This window comes from Mus caroli, chromosome 3 (assembly GCF_900094665.2).
Source record: "Mus caroli chromosome 3, CAROLI_EIJ_v1.1, whole genome shotgun sequence".
Lineage (NCBI taxonomy): Eukaryota > Metazoa > Chordata > Mammalia > Rodentia > Muridae > Mus > Mus caroli.
Genome location: NC_034572.1, coordinates 145,847,053 through 145,865,775, shown reverse-complemented (window position 1 = coordinate 145,865,775; position 18,723 = coordinate 145,847,053). Strand labels below are relative to the sequence as shown.

General features: G+C 46.7%; 1 protein-coding gene across 1 annotated transcript in view; it reads left to right on the top strand.

Moving 5' to 3' along the window:
• St6galnac5 (ST6 N-acetylgalactosaminide alpha-2,6-sialyltransferase 5) overlaps window positions 1-18,723 on the top strand; it is a 166,264-nt gene that overhangs the window by 123,447 nt on the left and 24,094 nt on the right. Inside the window, exon 3 of the mRNA XM_021158846.2 lies at window positions 13,973-14,382. Coding sequence (XP_021014505.1) covers window positions 13,973-14,382 — 410 coding nt within the window. The remainder of the gene's footprint in view (window positions 1-13,972; window positions 14,383-18,723) is intronic.

Here is an 18,723-nt window from a genome sequence, read left to right as displayed (position 1 = left end):
ACTGGATCAAAAAAAAAAAAAAAACCTTATAGTTCTCTGAACAATGAAGAATAGGAAGATGAAACCCACCTTCTACCACCTCAGAAACTCATGTGCTCATTCATTCAGCCGACATCTATTGGCCCTGTTCTGGAATTTAACCACTTTGTGAAACAGGGTGGTTATGAATATTTTTTAAAAAAAAGTCACCATGCCTCCAGAGGAGGTGGCATGTGAGTGACCATAACAGGGAAAGCAATGGTGGTGGATGGAAGTGGAGGAGGCAAGAGAAGCAAGCAGAATTCACCCCTGAACCACACGTCCTCCACCATTTGACAGGTAAGAAAACTAAGAAATGAGAGCACTGAAGAACTTCCTCAAGCTCAAAAGCTCATAGGCCATTGGGTTTTAACCCAAGGGGGTGGAAGTGGTCTGTAGATAGAGAACGTGTCTGACCTAACGAGCCAGGCACTGTGCTCTGAATGGAGGCTGGCCTCACACAGAAGCAAGGACAGGGCTTGTTTAGAGATGCTAGGGAGCATGACCCAGTGCAGGGAGTTAAGGGTTACTGAAGTAGATCAGTAGGAAGCAAGCAGTGAAGGATGCCTTTTAGAAATGCAGGTGGTGCGGGGAGGGGAGTTCTAGATCACAGGGTTTGAGAGATGTGGTTGGAAGCATCCTTCAGAAAGAAATGAGGACCTGTCCTCCAGCCTCAGGCTACGGTAAGCGTAGGCAGGTCGGGTTTCTTATCTCTTTGTATAAAAATGACACTTCCTACAAGCTGTCCCAGATTGCCCAAAAAGTACAATAGATCAAGACAAGTTTCCTGGTCACACAGTCAAAAAGAAGTGAGCCTTCTTAATCGGTCATTGAAGTGCTGGCCTAAGGGCTTGGCCTTCAGCCCTTCGCTCTGCCAATATCTACACCTGTCAAGTTCTCTAGGCAACGAATGAAGGTGTTGGAAGGACAAAGAGTCATGAGTGTGCCTCCTACCTAAGTTTCCAAGTGACCTCTGCTCAGGTCCAGCAGGAGGCCTGTGGCTTAGCCTAAAGACACAGTCACTGAAGACGTGTGGGGCCACACAGCCATGTCCATGTGATGGTTGATGGAAGGAAGCACCTTGCTATCCTACCTAAGTGAGGACCATAATGCTCACTTTCCCTCCAGTAATAACTTCTCAGTCTAGCACCTCATCTCAATGTGTGGTTGGGAAAATGAACCGATAAGCAAAAGAAGCTTAAAATGCCATGAGCGAGATCCCTCTTAGCACCAAGTCTTACTTGCCTGGATTCTCTTTGAAGGTTCCAATCTGACGTTGTGCCTTCCTACCTAAGGGAACAAAGTTTGATCCCAGCCTTTGGTAACTGGATGACAGTTGCTGGTGTCACCTGTTGAGATGCTGGGTGCTATGTCGACCATGCCTTCCAGTGGTGGGGGCCGTTTCTACTGCATTCCTCCCAACTTCTAGACGGTTCTGCTGAGGTTCCATGTCCCTGGTCTCTCGGAATCTGTGCTGTGGCTGTCTTCTTGGTTCTCCAAATTTCTAGATTCTCCATGATTTCTAATTTCTGTATCATTTTTGTTACCAACCAGCCCCCCCCCCTCCCTGGCAAAGGCTTCCTCTCCCCTTCCTACCTTCTGGCCACCTCCTTCTCTTCTCTTCCAGCTCCTTCCTGCCTCGTTTCATGTGCACTCTCCCTTCACTTCCTTGTCCCTCTCTTCTTCCTCCTCCATTTCTTCTGTTGTATTGTGATCACACATCCAGGCTGGCCTGGACCTCAAGGTGATCCTCTACCGTCCACCTCTTAAATTCTGGGGTTATAGACATACACAGCTACACTCAGCTCTTCATCTGAGATGCTCTGCCAACCATGACGGGCCTAAGATTTGTACCCATGCCTGCCACCCAAACTGGGCTCCCTCCTGTCCTGTGCTGTACATTCACTGTCCTGGTCATGCAGTTGATCTGATTCATTGACTGAACAAGACATGGCCATCTCTTCTTTCGAGGAGTCTATGTGTCATTGTACAATTCTTCCAATGTCTAAATAGGGTATAGCCTGAGGAGTGAAGACAGTAGTGTCCCGGGCAGCTGCCCAAGGGATCCCATTGCATAAATAGTCAGAGCCTGAGAGCTGTGTGTTGAGAAAATGAAAGGGTGAGGGGAGAAGAAACTTGTATTTCATTAACAGAACAGGTCCCTGCCTGGCCTGGAGGATGTCCCATGGCTACCAAGTGCTGGGTAGCTTTCCCACTTTTTACTCAGCCACATAAAGAACTCTCAGTTCCCGTGGCCATCAGCTCAGTACCTTCCCAGGCCTGGGTCATTGCTCACATTTGTCTAAGGTTTCTTTCAAAGCTGGTAGATGACAAACAAGCCAGATTTGTAGAAACAGGCATATCCAGCAACAGTCAAGATCACCTAATGAAAAGCAGCCTTTTAATTACACTAATCAGTGCATGGGGTCCTTATGTGGCCTGTCTTCCAGGGAGTGAATGTGTGTGTGTGTGAAAGCAGTTGCATCATGGAATTATAGGAAGATGGCAGGTGAGCCCAGATAAACTACCAACCGCTGTATCAGCATCCGAGGGAAGAAGCAGGCTCTAAGATGTAACTCACCCTGCAACTGTGCACACTCATGGAGAACAAAGGAAAACCATCGATTGCTTACCAAGAAAGTAAGGGACAAGAGATCAATAAATTATTTCAAGTATCTCCTGAACATCTGCCAAGCAGCAAGCACCAAAATGAAAAATTCCAGTCATTCATTGTGTAAGGGCCATGAAGAAAATAAGCAGGACTCCATCAGCTACTTTCTGGGCACTGGCAGGCATCTAGGAAGAAGGCTCTACCAGGGCTCAGAGTTTTGCAGGGCTGGATTCAGAGCTTGCTGGCCACATGTGCTTGGGCAGAACATCATAGCAACAGGAGCCTATGACAGAGATTGTTCATGGTAGACAGAGATTAGAACAAGAAGAAAAGCCAACCCTTAGCCAGCTTTCTCCTTCCTTTTGGATCTCTTGTGAGGGGCCTTGGTCATGGGATGGTGCCTCTCAGGACCATAATCAGACACCAGTTAGGGGACAGTGCCACTCAGGATACCTCTCAGTCACCAGACAATGCCACTCAGATTCAGTGTGAACCTTCCCAGTTAAACTCTCTAGAAACTCCCTCACAGACACCCTTGCGTGCCGCACTGATCTCACGGAGGACTTTTAAAGCAGTCAAGCTGACACTGAAGATCAGCACCTAGATCAGCCCATACAAGTCAGCTGGATGTTGTCTCGGAGTTCAGCGGTCTCCTGCTTTGGGCGACTTGTTTAGTGTGTAATGGAGGGTTCAATACATACGATCAGAAACTCAAAACAGGGCAAATTAGAAACAGGAGAGTGACAAGCTCCACCATGAGACACCTCCCCTCACCCCTCAGAATGGCTACCATCAAACAGAGGGCAGGACACAGTGTCAGTGATTCAGAGAAGCCCTGTGCACTGCACTGGGAATGGACAATGTACAGCTGCTTGGGAAAGCAGGCTGGTAACCGATCTCTAAGTTATAAACAAGATTATCATATGATCCAGAAATATCATTCCTAGGTTCCCCAAGAGACACAAAGATATAAGTTCACATAAAGGCTTGCATTTGAGTATTCATAACATTTATAATAAACAAGAGATCAAACACAGATGTGTGTGTGTGTATACATACACACACAAACACACTAGTGAATAGATATACAAGTCAACTAGAGTGTATGACCACAGGTGATTATGTTTACAATAAACAGCAAAAGAAGGGAAGATCTGGCTGGAGATAAAACCTCACCCAGTGGTTAAAGGGGGTGGGCAGGGAATGGACAGGGCCTATAAAGGGGCCTGGGGTTTCTTTTTAGAGTGATGGGAATATTCTAAAATCATACCATGGCAGTATCTACCTAACTTGACTTTAGAAGCAGTGAACTTGTCCCCAGGCACTGCGCCGCACACACATAAGAGGTAGAGGCAAAATCAGAAGTTCAAAGTCATCTTTGGTTGCGTAGTGAGTTTGAGGCCAGCCTGGGCTACATGAGACTCTGTATCAAAAACTGTAGTAAAATAAGATGGGTGAATTTTACGGTGTACAAATTATATTTTAATAAGACTGGATGTTAAAAGCTCATTAAAATGCAATTAAATTAAAAGGGAATTATGGGCTTTCCCAGCCTCCCCTTGAAGCTAATTCAGGGCTAGTTATGGTTATGAAGCATACACAAAACTCCGATATTGTACTTAAAAAATAAACTCGACTTCCCAGAGTCGGGAGGTCTCTGGACCTGCTATCTGCTGAGTGGCGATATTGACCACAAGTTTACCCGTGTGCAGTCCTTTGTACCATGCCCCACATAAGTGCGTCACACGCCTATTGCTCCCTCATTTGTTCAAACGCACTTGTTCAACACTCCTGGGCTGGACCACAGCTTTTGTGGTGCTATAGAAACTGTACAAAGAAGCTAGTGTCTCTCCTTTTACATCCCAGAATATAAGAAAGACTACAACATGTAGGCACAAAAAAATAATAATTAGTATTATTTTAGGGTGACATGTGTGAGTTTATAAAAATCAAACAAAGCCTGGGTCGTGGGAGAGAGTGCCAAGAGATGGATGGGAAAGGCTGCTGGTGAGATGGGAAACTGGATTTCTTGGCGTGTGAAATTACTTGTGAAGGGCTTGAAGGAGTGGCGCACAGAGAGGGGACAGCCAGCATGATGCACATCAGCCAGACAGCAATGGAGAGACAGCGGTGAAATGACTGTATAGGAGCATGCTGGAGGGACAGCCGAAGGGCAAGCCGCAGATGGTCGGGCTAGGGCACGGAGCTTGAAGGGAGTCTAGGGTTTTAATCGCTCAACAGAAAGCCACTGAAAGGTGCAGCAGATGCAGGACAGAATGTGATTTGCATATTGAGGATGGCTCTGGGAACTCCTACAAGGCAGGGACGCAGGTGAATGGGGTGAATGAAATGTCAGCTCAGAGCTGAGTGCTATTGGCACTCAGGTGAGATGTCGGTCACTTAGACAGAGGCAGGAGGCAGTGAGGAGACAGGCAGGAATGAGATGCAGAAGACAGAGCCAACAGAAGTACATGAACTAGAGGGCTAGGCGACAAGTCTCAAGAATGAGCCAGAGAATGGTTGGGGGGTGAGTTGGTGGGGGCAAATTGCCCTTTGGATTGAAGTAGCAAGCCTTCTGTTTGAGATCAAATTGCCCATGTTCATGGTATGGATGAAAAAAATGGACCTTGAAAAAGCCAAGCAATTTACCCCGTGTGTTCATCTGAGACGTACAAGAAGCAGATGGCCAACCGCAACACCAACAAGATGTTTTTAGACATGGCTCAGTATCAAAGGCCACGCCTACTCCAACAAGGCCAGGTGTACTCCAGCCTTTAGCCACGGAGATTGACTATCCTTATCCAGGCAAGGGGTGGAAACAATATAGGTAGCACTAGGTGGAGAGAGGTGTTGAATGAAGAGCCTGCTGGTGCTCTGTGGCCCCCGAGGCTGGTGGGAGGGCCGTCACTAAGCTGCAGAAAAAGCAACTTCTTGGGAGAGTAACATTTTCCTGGCAACTCACATTAAATAATCAGCATGGCTCTCACCAAGGTGCCGGAACTGAGACTGACAGCTAATAACAGCCTGGTAATTACAGGAAAGCATCAGATTGCCGAGGCCAGAGTGTCTCGAAACACCTAAAGCCATTTAATCTATCTGTTTGCTCCAGACCAACGGGCTGCCCCCCAGGGCAAGGCCAGTGTCATTACTGAGCTAATGGGCATCACGTTCTGAGGTACCTTTCCCCCTGCCAAATAAATCAGAGTTTTAAGAAGTGAAGCCATGGCGTTGCTGGCCACAAATGTGTACAAGGACATCACCAGGCGTTTTAGGTGTCAGCTTTAATTTGACTTGGCTTGCTCTATTCTCTCAAGAAAGGCTCAGGAGGCGTCAGCTGGGTCACGGAGAGGATTCCGCCTGCTCTTGCTCTTCTGGCTGTGACAAAAGCCAGACCTTGATTTCTTAGCTCGCTTCTTCAAATAAAAATGTTCCTGTCACCACAGTGTGAAGGGGTTAGCCATGGTACAAATGATGTTTCCCTGTCCTGTGTGTATGTGTGTGCGTGTGGTTGTATATGTGTACATGTGCACATGTGTGTGTGCATGTGTGTGCATGTGCCTGTGTGTGCACATGTGTATGTGTGCATGTGTGTATTTTGTGGGGTGTTTTACAGAGGAATGTGATAGGAGGATTAATTCACACATTCTAAAATCAACTTGAGCCCCACTGAAGACTGTATACCCTGTCCTGGGTTCTGGAATGGTGGAAAATGCTTGCAAATTGCCCAAGTACATAAGAAACAACAAAAGTAAATTTAGAGTTCCGTGTGTGTGGTGTGTGTGTGTGTGTACACTCATGTTCTCCTAAACAGCGTGCTGCCCACTGACCTCCCAAGTGGCTTGCTAACCCCTCACATGGATGGTGGGAGGTCTGCAGCGCTGGGTCGCTGAGGAACCCCCTGGGAACACCTCATGACTCCTTATGTGCTTCCAATTTTTTCCAGGCATTTTTCACCTCAAGCCAGCTCAATGACCTTGCATGAAGCTCACTAGGGATTAATAACTGGCTTAATGGCCCTTCCTGTGTCCTGGGCCAGTTCCCAGTCAGCCATTCATTTCAGACCGTGTCCTGAGCTCTCTCCACAATGCTTCCACTGTCTTCTCTCTGAAGACAGGTGTCTTCTGCCAGTCCCCTTCCTGATGTGCATCAGAACCAAGACAATTCCTGGCAGGTTGCTGCTTGTGCCGCCAGTGTACCTTCTGCCCTTGCGTTCCCATAGAGTACAGGAAGCAGGAAGTGGGGAGTCACGCCTTTAGCCATCACTTTCCCTAGTCAGCATTAAATGCTTAAAAGACAAAATAGGGTCTCATGTAGCCCAGGCTGACCTGAGACCACTATGCAGACAAGGATGACCTTGAACTTTTGAGTCTACACCCCAAGTGATGACATCACTGGCATGTGCTTCCACATCAAGCTTTTTGTGGTGCTGAGGTTTCACCCTGGACCTTGGACTAGGCAGTCACTTTACTATCTGAGCTATGTCCCCAGACCAATTAAATCCTTTTTACAGTCAGGATACAGGAAACTGCCACAATTGGAGTGACCCAATATGGGTGACCATAGTTTCCACCAAGCTACACAACTGCTGAGAAAATGAGACTATTCAGGGAGAGAGTCTGGGAGGGCGGATACTATGAGGATGAAGACAGGCAAGCTGTCTTCCTGGGTAAAATCTCCCTTCAAAGCACCTTGTTCTGCCTTTCCTCTCTGCTGTCCTTTGTCTCTAAGTCAATCCTCCAATGCGATGCTTAGCAATCTGCCCACCCCCTACCTCCCCATCCCCCCCAACATCCTATCACTCAAGGGGAGAGCACACAGACACCGAAGCAGAAACCAACGTATTGCCTGTGAATGAGCCCCCCCAGATCATTAAGACTCTAGAATTTTAATGGTTCAGAGATGTGAAGGAACACAGCTCCCTCAGAGGACTGCAGGACACCCTACTGTGTGATTTTTAGTCATTCTGCTTCCACGGCACCATTAGTCCTTCTGAATGCAGGAGCCAGACTCCACTTCCTCTTTGGAAGTGGCCCCGCCTTCGGTACGCCCTCTTCTCAGATGCTAGAAGTGTAATGTCAGATGTAGAAGAGCAGAGTGGTCTTGCTGGTACCCCTTAGCAACAGGCAGAATTTGGACTGCAGTATTCTTGCACCACATAGCCTGCGAACACAGCTTTAAGAGTGGGAGCTACTGGTGATCTCAGAGAATATGGGCAGCACAGGCAGAGACCTTCTCCTTCCCTGAAAAGAAAATATAAGAACACGGAGGAGGCCCTTGGAGTGTCCTGGGGAGGGGGGGGGGTCACCTGTCAGCCAGCCTCAGCTGTGAGAAGTCACCAGAACAATTACAGGGGAAACAAGCTGTTGGTATCCCTCTTCAAGTCCCCAGTCACAGTGAGCTTAGTGACTGAAAATTTAAAACCAGCCTGGTAAGTTCAGCTTTCATAGCCTTAGGTCCAGGTTCACTGATGTGAACTTATGGCATCACCTGATGAAGTACCAGGTGTGGGCTATCTCCCAACAAGCTGTTGTCAGGGAGACCCTCGAAGCCCCTGAAGGGCTGTGAGCAAGTAACACTGAGATTGGTTGGTTGCACTTGAACTAGATCATGAGGCCCTATTGCTGGAGATGCCATAAGCTTTCATCCAGAATACTTTTAAAAAATCAGTCTGGAACTGGGCTGGCCAGCCCTCTTAATGTCAGCAAGTACAGGCTGCTAGAGAGACTAGACATCCATGGTCTCCCTTAGCTCTAGTCCCTAATGTTACACTAGTGACCATCCAGACAGGGTATGCCATCGGTGTGATAGTGGTGAGACTGTTACGGGGAGAACCAACCCCTTTCTGATCAGATTTGGTGCCCACAGAGGAAGGGGAGGATCCAGAGTGCTGGGGATCCCTGTCTACCACCCTGTGATGAGAGCTGTTGCACTCCTGAGCTAATGGAAGCTCTGACAAGATGAGAAGTCAATAACCAGTCACTGGGGGGTGGGGGGAGGAGGAGAGACACTCCCAAGGGCCATGCTCTCTTAAGGAGCTATAGGCCGTTAGTTATTCATAGGGAAAGAAAAGACATTTTTCTCAGTGGTATAGTTACCTGGTAAAGTTCCCAGATGCCCTCTCTCTCTCTCTCTCTCTCTCTCTCTCTCTCTCTCTCTCTCCTTCCCTCCCCTTCCTTCCCTCCCCCCACACACCTGCAAGTAGAAAGAACATTGTTAGGAAGAATCAGTGGAAAGGGGACAAAGAAGGCTCATCTAGGGTTGATATGATTAAAAATACATGTATGGAAATTTCATAATGAAACCCACTATTACATATGATTAATACATACTAATAGAAACTAAAAAGTAAAAAAGAAAAAAAAAAGAAAGAAAAAGAAAACAATAAAGTGGCGTAGTGAAGGAAATGTTCTGAGTTATACGGCACCTCAGGGCATATTAAGTATTCATTAAAGGTCTTCAAATGAACATCAGGGTAAATGAGTGGGTGACGGAATCCGAAGCATTGGGCTATAAGTTAGCTAGTTGGTCCCTTGTGTTTTTAAAAAGTAAGGAGGTTAGGAACTTGTTTGAGCCCAGCTGTAGACTTGGTTTCCTGACCCTCCCGTGTCTGAACAGCCTGACACTTGCAGCAGGTCCTCCTTGCCACAGGATACTTCAGTGGATGCCCATGAAGAGCAATACTTGTTCTTTTCCAGGACTGAAGGGTTCCCAGAATGCCAAACTTTCACCTCTGACACACAGATGACGTGACACACTGGGTCAGTCACAGAAGAAACTGTTAGAGAGGGCTCTGAGAGTCTCCATTCCCCACTGACAGCCCTGTCAGCCCTTAGCCATTGTTTCAAGATCCTGTAGCCTTATCGTTACAGAATAGACTGAAGATCTGCAGTAAGAGTGTCGTTCTCAGGAAGGTTGCATTAGTGAGGATTACACGGGAAACCTTTGCTAAGGATTTGTGTCCATCTGATAACTGGCCAATTTTTATGTTCTAAATACTCTTAGAAAAAGAGTTCTATTTAAGAATGTTCACTTATAGGACATAAAACTTTCAAAAATTGAATCTGGGAGGAGGAAAAGAGGAGAAGGAGGAGAAGGAGGAGGAGGAGGAAGAGGAAGAGGAGGAGGAGAAGGAAGTTGTTTATTGGACTCTGCTTCCCCATGACTGCTGTTTCCTCCTTTATTCAATGGCCCTAGTCATGAAAAAGAAGGACACTTTCCACATGCGTTCCTGTTATGACTTCATCCTCCTAAGATCCCCTTTTCTGTTGGTTTCCACTGCACAATCCCTGGCTGGTTGTACCCCTGCCTTTCTGGCTCCGTAGTCCCTTAACTTGGGTCCCAGAGGATCTTGTGCCAGGTTAGTTCAGCATTTACTGCAGATCCTTCCATTCTTCTGAGCGCATCCTTTCCCTGGACTGCATGCTTCCTGAGAGGGAATCTCCTCCTGTTTTATCTATGCACCAAGTTCAGTGTCTGATACATAAAATGACTCTCTGTTATGGGTTAGCTGTAGGGCTCTCCCACCCTCAAGACTCAAGTTTGAACACTTAAGTCTCCCACTGCTGGCAACTTTTTTTTTTTGGCAGTGGGGGAGGGGAAGCCTGTGGAAGCCTTGGGAGGTGGGTCTCGCTGGAGGGGGTGGGACTCTCGAGGTTTATAGCCCCGCCCTGTGTGCGTCCTGTTCCTTCTGCTTCCTGCCCTGATGAGAACAAGCCACTGTCACATTTAGTGACAAATAGAGTTCTATCATTAAATAAACCATATCGAGCTCTGCGTAACTCACACACAGAACGAGACAGTGAAAGAAGGAACCTTTGCCCAGAAGTCTGTGCAGCAGAGGAGTCGGCAGTCTCCTTCCCCTAGACCCCAAGACTGGGTGAGACAAACAGAACTGTGTCTCTTCTTCGAGAAGTTCAGGTCTTGACCGTATGTTACCCTCTAGACTCAGGTCCGGATTGAGTTCTACTCTGAATGACCCTCACAGGAACTGGGTACCAGCTGCCATTTTACTGCCCCGTCCCAGATCAGAGCCCTAAGAGTTAGAACACTCATGACTAAGGAACAGGTTACCTGGTCTGGGGGAGAGAGGACAGGAGGGACCCAGTGAGTGCCACTAATGCGCTCGCTCTTGTTACTCTAGCCCACAGTGCTAGCCTACTGGCTAATCCATTTGGCTCTAGAGCCAGACACCCTACCTCCTAATCCCAGCTATGCCTTCCCTAACTGGATGATCAGGAGCAAAATTATTTTATTTTTTAATCTTTCAAACTTCTGACTTGTAAAGTAGCCACAATAATACTCTACAGGATTATTTGAAAGATAAATATGGTTGTATAATAAACTCAGACATATTCCCAACACATGCAGAGCACTCAATAAATTGCTACTTGACCACTCTTTTTAAAATATCCCCAACTTTGCAGTGGCATAATTAATCCCCATCAGTCAGATTCCAGCTCAGACCTCCTCCATAAACCCTGTCATACCTTGATGTATTCCTTTGCCCATGGGCCTCCCCGATGTGCAAGCTCTGTTTCCCTCTTCTTTTTTGGCATCTGGCTGCCTAACTCAGTGCACTGGTTAGCTCTCTTTTGCTATGTTAAAACACACAGAGAGGAGTTGGGGGGAGGACTGAAGGAGCTGAAGGGGCCTTATCTGTCATCAATGGGAGGAGAGGCCCTTGGTCCTGTGAAGGTTTGATGCCCAGTGTAGAGGAATGCTAGGGTGGTGAGGCAGGAGTGGGTAGGTGGGTGGGGGAGCACCCTCATAGAAGCAGGGTAAGGAGGGATGAAGTAGGGGGATTGCAGAGGGGGAAATCGGGAAAGGGGATAACATTTGAAATGTAAATAAATAAAATATTCAATTAAAACACACACAGAGAGAGAGAGAGAGAGAGAGACAGACAGAGAGAGAGACAGAGAGAGAGACATATACACAAGTAACATTACGGACTAAGCTGTATCCATTTAGGAACACATACACATATACACACATACACATTCTTTAACAACAATTAATGGAAAAAGAGGCCATGAATTTGAAAGACAGCAAGAAGGCATATATGGGAGGATTTGGAAGCAGAGAAGAAAGGGGGAAAATAATACATTATAATCTCCAAAGGCAACAACTTAAAGCAAACCCAAAAGGGTTTACTTGACTCACAGGTCTCTCCATCAGTGAGGGAAGCCAGGGCAGGAGCTCCAGAGAGAAACACAGCAGGAATTGAAGCAGAGACCAGGGAAGGACAGGGACTGCTGACTCCTGCTTAGCCAGCTTCTGTAGATAACCCAGGAACACCTGCCCAGGAGTGGCACCACCCTCGATGGGGTGGGCTCCCTCCACTAATGTGTAATCAAGAAAATGTCCCACAGACATGTCTTAGGGTGAATCTAGTGGAGACATTTCCTCAATTGAGCCTCCCTTTTCCCAGATGGGCCAAGTTGACAAGGACAGCCATCACACCCAGTCACCTAAGCACAGCCAAACATTGCATTCCTGGTGATAATTTACAGTGTCCATCATTAGCTCAAAGAGCTAATTTGAGCTGAGTTTTTACCACATGCTCCGTATTAAATGGTAATTGTTTTTGAAACAGTTTCGCCGTGTAGCCCAGCTGAGCTGGAACTGGCAACGTAGACACGGTGGCCTCAGAATCACAGGGATACCACACCTGCCTCTCCCTCCAAAGCGCTGAGGCTTCAGGTGTGCACACCACTTAAAGGATAGACTTGAGAGCACCTGCCATGTGCTGACTAATTCTTGTGACAAGTCCCACGCTTCAGCTGGCTTCTGCTCCATGCAATGGCCACCTTCACAGGTCGGATACTACTGATGTTAAAAAACCAAGCTGCTCCCGTATCTTAGGGCTTCCCCCCTTCTACCAAGGTAGAAAGGGCAGTTTTCCTCTGCTAGAGTTGAAGAAACCAAGGCTGGTGGAGGTCAGTGACTTAGAAGGTTTCTGGAGCTATACAAATGTTCCAAACAAAGCTGGACCCACTTTGCCATGAGAGGAGGTCTTGGGGAGCACTCGGTCAGGCTATGACATCACGCCCATGGTTCAGGAAACTCTCACAGTAAATACAAAACGGAGTATTTCAGGGCTTAATTTCCCGAGACCAGAGTCAGGTGCTCAGTCCACAATTAACTGAAAAGGGCAAAGCTCTGGGGGAGACGGGCGAGGCAACCTCCCTTCGGAATGCTTTGATTGGGCTGGGCATGCAGCTTGGTTAGGAGGATGCTTTCTGAGAGAGAACACATGGAGCCCTGGGTTCAGGCTCCAGCCCTTCATAAACTGTGGTGGAGTGTGCCTCTCATCCCAGCACTTGGGAGGTGGAGGCAGGAGGATCAGGAGTTCTAAGTCACTCTTGGCTACACAGTGACATTCAGATTGTCATTTTCTTTCGAACTTCCTGGCCTTGGCCTCAGGCTCTAATTTCATTATCTTAGAACAAGGAAGAGATGTTTCCATTAAACATGAACAGGTCATGTTAGAGCTGTTAGCTTTTAGGTGTTAAAGAAAATCACTGGTTCAAGGTGTTCGACTGAGCACTGTCAGCAGCGTTGTCTCCGTTGGCTTTCCAGGCAGGGCGTCGTGGGAGTGCGTTTTCAGAAAGGAATCTGAGCAATCCAGTTCCAGGGTCTGAGGCTGTGATCTTGAGACCTTCCTTACATAAATGCAAACAGACGCTGCGGTTTCTGTCCTACCCTATGCCTTTACATGAGAAAAATAGTCTTAGTTCTCTATTTCAAAGTTACAGCATTGAATCTGCGTGTCATTGCTCCCGTGATTCCTGAATGGTATTGAAGGTCAGCATGCTCTCCCAGCATCCGAAGGCCTTGACAATGCTTAGCTTTGGAATAAGATGAATGAGAGTTGCAAACGCAGCCACACAATTTGCAGAAGAGACTTGGCTTTGCCTGGGGCCAGCTTTGGATTGGGAAAGACCTAGTTTTGAAAGTTTCCCTTCATGGCTTCCCATCTCTAAGCTAACAAGCATGTAACAGTCTTCACCTCGCTGGCTTCACATGTCCACACTGGTATCTAAGTATAGCCAGTGACAGATCAACACCAGCCCCTTCTCCCTTGTCTAACAGCCTCTTATATGCAGTTTTAAAGAAAGGAAAGGTCCGTATAGTTGCAATGGAGCAGATATAATCAGGTGCAAGTCGAGGGGGTCTGAAGAGCATTTAAAAAGAGGGAGAAGACGTTCTTATCTAAAGACAGGGATGTAACCTGGTGATGCTGGGGGTGGGGTAGGTGTTAAAAGAAGAGATGAACCCAGTGATGCCTAGGGAGGTAAATCCTGTGGCTGACGCCATCTTTCTCCTCCCCGTGTCTTGCAGCCCCTGAAAATGCATTGCAAGGATTGCGCCCTGGTGACCAGCTCGGGGCATCTGCTGCGTAGTCAGCAGGGCCCCCACATCGACCAGACAGAGTGTGTTATCCGCATGAATGATGCCCCCACCCGAGGCTATGGGCTTGACGTGGGCAACCGCACGAGCCTGCGGGTCATCGCACATTCCAGCATCCAGAGGATCCTCCGCAACCGCCATGACCTGCTCAACGTGAGCCAGGGCACCGTGTTCATCTTCTGGGGCCCCAGCAGCTACATGCGCCGGGATGGCAAGGGCCAGGTGTACAACAACCTACAGCTCCTCAGCCAAGTGCTGCCTCGGCTGAAGGCCTTCATGATCACGCGCCACAAGATGCTGCAGTTCGATGAGCTCTTCAAGCAGGAGACTGGCAAAGACAGGTACAGGGCACGGGAGGGAAGCAGGGGGCAGTGAGGATGTGTGCTGGGGGCAGACTCACTAAAAGTCAAGCCAAAGCTGTGGGTCTGTGTTGTGAGCCCGTGGCTCATGTCAGCAACATCAATGGGACTCACATGTCGGGTCGCCCTGGTAACAGACTGCTCAAGTTGAGTGTATCAGGCAAAGTGGCCTGAAGCACAGTGACCATTACTGAGTAATTCATGGCCAAGTTCTTATTTTTAAAAAAGGCTAAATGGAGACTGGGCTACTTTAGGAAAAGTGGGACACGGTAATTTCATTTATCGAAGACAGGGTGTGGAGATGAGGCTCAGTTTACTAAGTGCTTGCTTCCTTAGCATGAGAGCCCCAATTTTATCCTTAGCTCCATAGGGGAAATGAACATGGTGGGACATGTCTAGAATCTCAGTGCTAGGAAACTGAGACAAGCAAGTACCTGGGGCTTGCTGTCAGCAACCCTACCCTAGTCTACTCCATGAATTCCAAGCCAGGGAGAGGCACTATCTCAGAAGACAAAGGGGACAGCACCTGGAAAATGATAGGTTGACCTTTGCCATCCATATATTAATAAACATGCCCATGCATTCACATTGATACAGAGAGAGAGATAGAGAGACAGAAACAGACACAGAAGGAGACAGAGACAGAAACAGAGACAGACAGACACACACAGAGAGACAGAAACAGACAGACATACACACACAGAGAGACAGACAGACAGAGACTTGTAGACAGACACACACAGAGAGACAGAGAGACAGACAGAGACAGACACAGAGAGAGAGACAGAAACAAATAGAGACAGACAGACACACACAGAGAGACATAGTCAGACAGACAGACAGACAGACACACACACACAGAAACAGACATTAGACAGAGAGACAGAGAAAGAGAGAGACAGAAACAGACAGACAGACACAAACACACACACACACACAGAGAGAGAGAGAGAGAGAGAGAGAGAGAGAGAGGAAGAGAGAGATTATTTTCCTTTCTAAGATACACAGTCATGCAGTCAAGTGCTCATCACTGAAAACCTACTACTTGATCAGCACTGCACCTTGCATGTGCCCCCTCTCAGAACAGTCAAAAGCAAGATGCCATCCTCCAAACATACATCCTTAGATATTCACCAAGTAGTGATAGGAAGGAAATGGAGCAGTAACTTGTATGGCAGGAGACAGACCGTGGTCTAGGGCAATGTTTTCCAAAGTGCTCAAGAAGACTAAATAATGGTTGGAGAGATCTGGGTTCAGTTTACACATACACAAAGTGACATAACCATCTGTAACTCTGGCAGGAGGGGATCTAACACTCTTTTTGGCTATGTGGGCACCAGGCCTGCACATGGTACATACACATACATGCAAGCCAAATACACTTGCACATAAAGTAGACATTTTTAGAGATTTGATAATAGTGCATGAAGTTAGTGTATTCAGGAAGATTCTGCAGTAATGGCACCTGTCTGAGAATAAGGCGAAATACCAGTTCAGACCCTCTCACGTGATGGGGCCTGATGGTGATGCATGCGTGTGTGGGTGTGCAACCACAGGATAGTTGGCTTAGGTATGAAAATGTTCTAAAGTGAGTAGTAAGGGCTGTATCTGTGAATGCACGAAAATCCATTACATTGCATGCTTTAAAAGTGAAATGAGAACCACATACAAATAGACCCACATCTGAATGAACTTCTTGTCCTGGTGTGTTTCTCATTGTAAGTAGCAGATTTTTGAAAGTTCTGTGGTCTGGGTGACCAAAAGGCTTTCTCACAAAGATGCCTCAGACTGAGACCCTGGACGGTCTTTTTACAAGTATGGAAAGATCTGGGAAGGATAGAAGCCTTCCCAAGAGATCAAAGGATCAGGGAGAGAGCACACTGTTGAAAGGCCCCTGTGGGTGCGTCCAGGACATCTGGGCAAGTGGAATAAGATAAGGTCAGAGGGAAAAGGGTCATAAGCTGGACAGAGCCATAGAGGGATGGAAATCACTGAGGTACTCAGGGAAGCCTCAGAGGGGTGGCTGGACACTCAGCTCTGAGCTGGAACCGCAGCCATGGACCTAGAGACTCAATGACCTACCTCACACCCCTGTGGAAGCAAGGGACAGTGACTACAGGTCATCAGGCTGGCCTCATAATTAATCTCTAAACCATACGCTGTTATAATTAACATATGCTTAGTGGTCTAATGCACTTCTTATAAAAACAGAACTGTTACTCCATTTCTTATCTTAAATCTAAAGAGATTTGTTAAATAAAATAAAGATCAGAAATTACTGAACCTACTATTTGGCTAGCTTAGGAACACATGATTGGGAAACAAAGTCCAGTATCCCAAATTCTTCAGACAAAAGAGCTGTGTTTTTCAACCTTGGGAGCTTTATGGCAGTTTGAGGGCTGGACCTGATGGTAATGGGCCCCAGGAGGGAAGCATTACTGTTGTCCACACTACAGCAGCCTCTTTCCTGGGAAAGACACAACAGACCTGTGGCTACCACAGGCCAGACCCATGGCTAGCTTAGTGGGTCTATAGCTTGACTAGGAGAGCTACAGTTAGCCAAACACACCTGTGAGTGGTCCATCACACTTATGGCGAGCTAACAGACCCAAGAATAGCCCAACAGCCCTACCACTAGCACAGCCCAGACCTGTGGCTAACCTAGTCAGTCTCTAGCCCAGCCATGGATCAGATCACATGGACACTCCTGATTAAAAGTTAAGAGCTGATACAAATTCCTATCATGCTCAACCCTGTGGCCCAGCAACAGGAAACAGCCCTGAATGTTAACAAGTTCTTTCACCAAGAGCACATTTTATAAGGAATGGACAAACAGCAAACTATTTACAACTAAATGTTGCTGCTTAGAAATTTAAAAAAAAGGTTAAACTGTCTGAGCCATAAAAAAATGCATTCTCTCTTTTTTGTTTAATAATTATTCATTAAAAGTAAGTCTACCCAAAACCGTGAAGCAGGGTTCACAAAGACAGCTGCACACTGCTGAATCTCTGCAAGGGATCACATGATATGATCGGCCCGGAGACTAAAGTATCCCACCCCTTTGTCCTCTTGAGGTCCCTAAGGAACAGTCTCATACAAGACACACCTTACTCCTCCCTGTAACCGACCAGGGATAACCTTCAACTCAGACATCTCTCTTTACTAGTCCAGCTGTAAGAAGTGAGCCAAGTCTTTGCAGCTGAGCTCCTGGGCCTCTTCCTGCAGATATACCCCAGTTATCACCCATTCTGCCCTGCTTGGGCAATCTCACCCATGACCTTGTTGTATGCCAAAGCATATCGATCCTTCCAAAGGAGCTTGCATCTCTTACCTTAGGAGACTGTCTTTACAAAGCTAGCCTGCTATTGACTCATTATTCTTATGCGTCCTTATTCTTAGGCTGAGAGACAGAGACAGCCTTGCAGAACAGATTTCCACTTGACTGAAACCCAGAACATTTGGGTTGAAAATATTCCTTGTATGTAAGCAGAGACATCCAACAATATGAGCGCATATGTTGAAGACACATTAAAGAGTTGGCTTTCTATCCAAACCAAACTCGTCACTGGAACATTCTGTTCAGGCTAATATTTTTTAAGACATGGGCCAAGTCAGGAGATTTTGATTTATAGGAAGTTTTACCCTTAAAAATGGAGATGAAAATGACCCGTGAACACTCTGCAATTAAGAAGCCCTGCAGATGACAGAGATGGCCAAATCATGTTCTTTGATATTAGAAAGTAACTATACTTGAAAATAACTTTATAATTGAATAAGGGCACATTAGGAAAATATGATTCAGAACCAATATTATAGTAATTACATAAAGGAAGCATAAATGAAATAACTGCAGGAAGAATATTCCATTGAGATTATAAATGAGATTCTGGCAGAGCAGCAAGGCCTTTAATTGTAATTTAGTGTGCACTATAGCGTTATCAGCTCAGTGTGTTACTTCATCATATAAAAGAATATCTGCTAATTTTCTCTAATAAGCACATGACAGCTCTTCATATTCTTTCATTACAGCTGATTAACTGTAAAAACAGTAGATATTCCTTTGTTGGAGGGGGAAAAAAAAAAAGAGTTCCGATTCTTTCAGGAAGACAGAACAAAGCAGTTGCGTTTCTATGGTGTGTGATCCCAAGGCTATTATTTAGGAAGTCTGGAGAATTTTAAGTGGCACTTAAAAGAGTGCCTCACTTCAGTTCTTCTAGTCCTCCACTTTGTATTCTTCCCATTTCCACCTGCAGATCCCCTTCCTGTGGCCCCCACATCCTCCTGTATTCTAGGCTGTGGCATCACAGGGGAACTTCCCAGGAG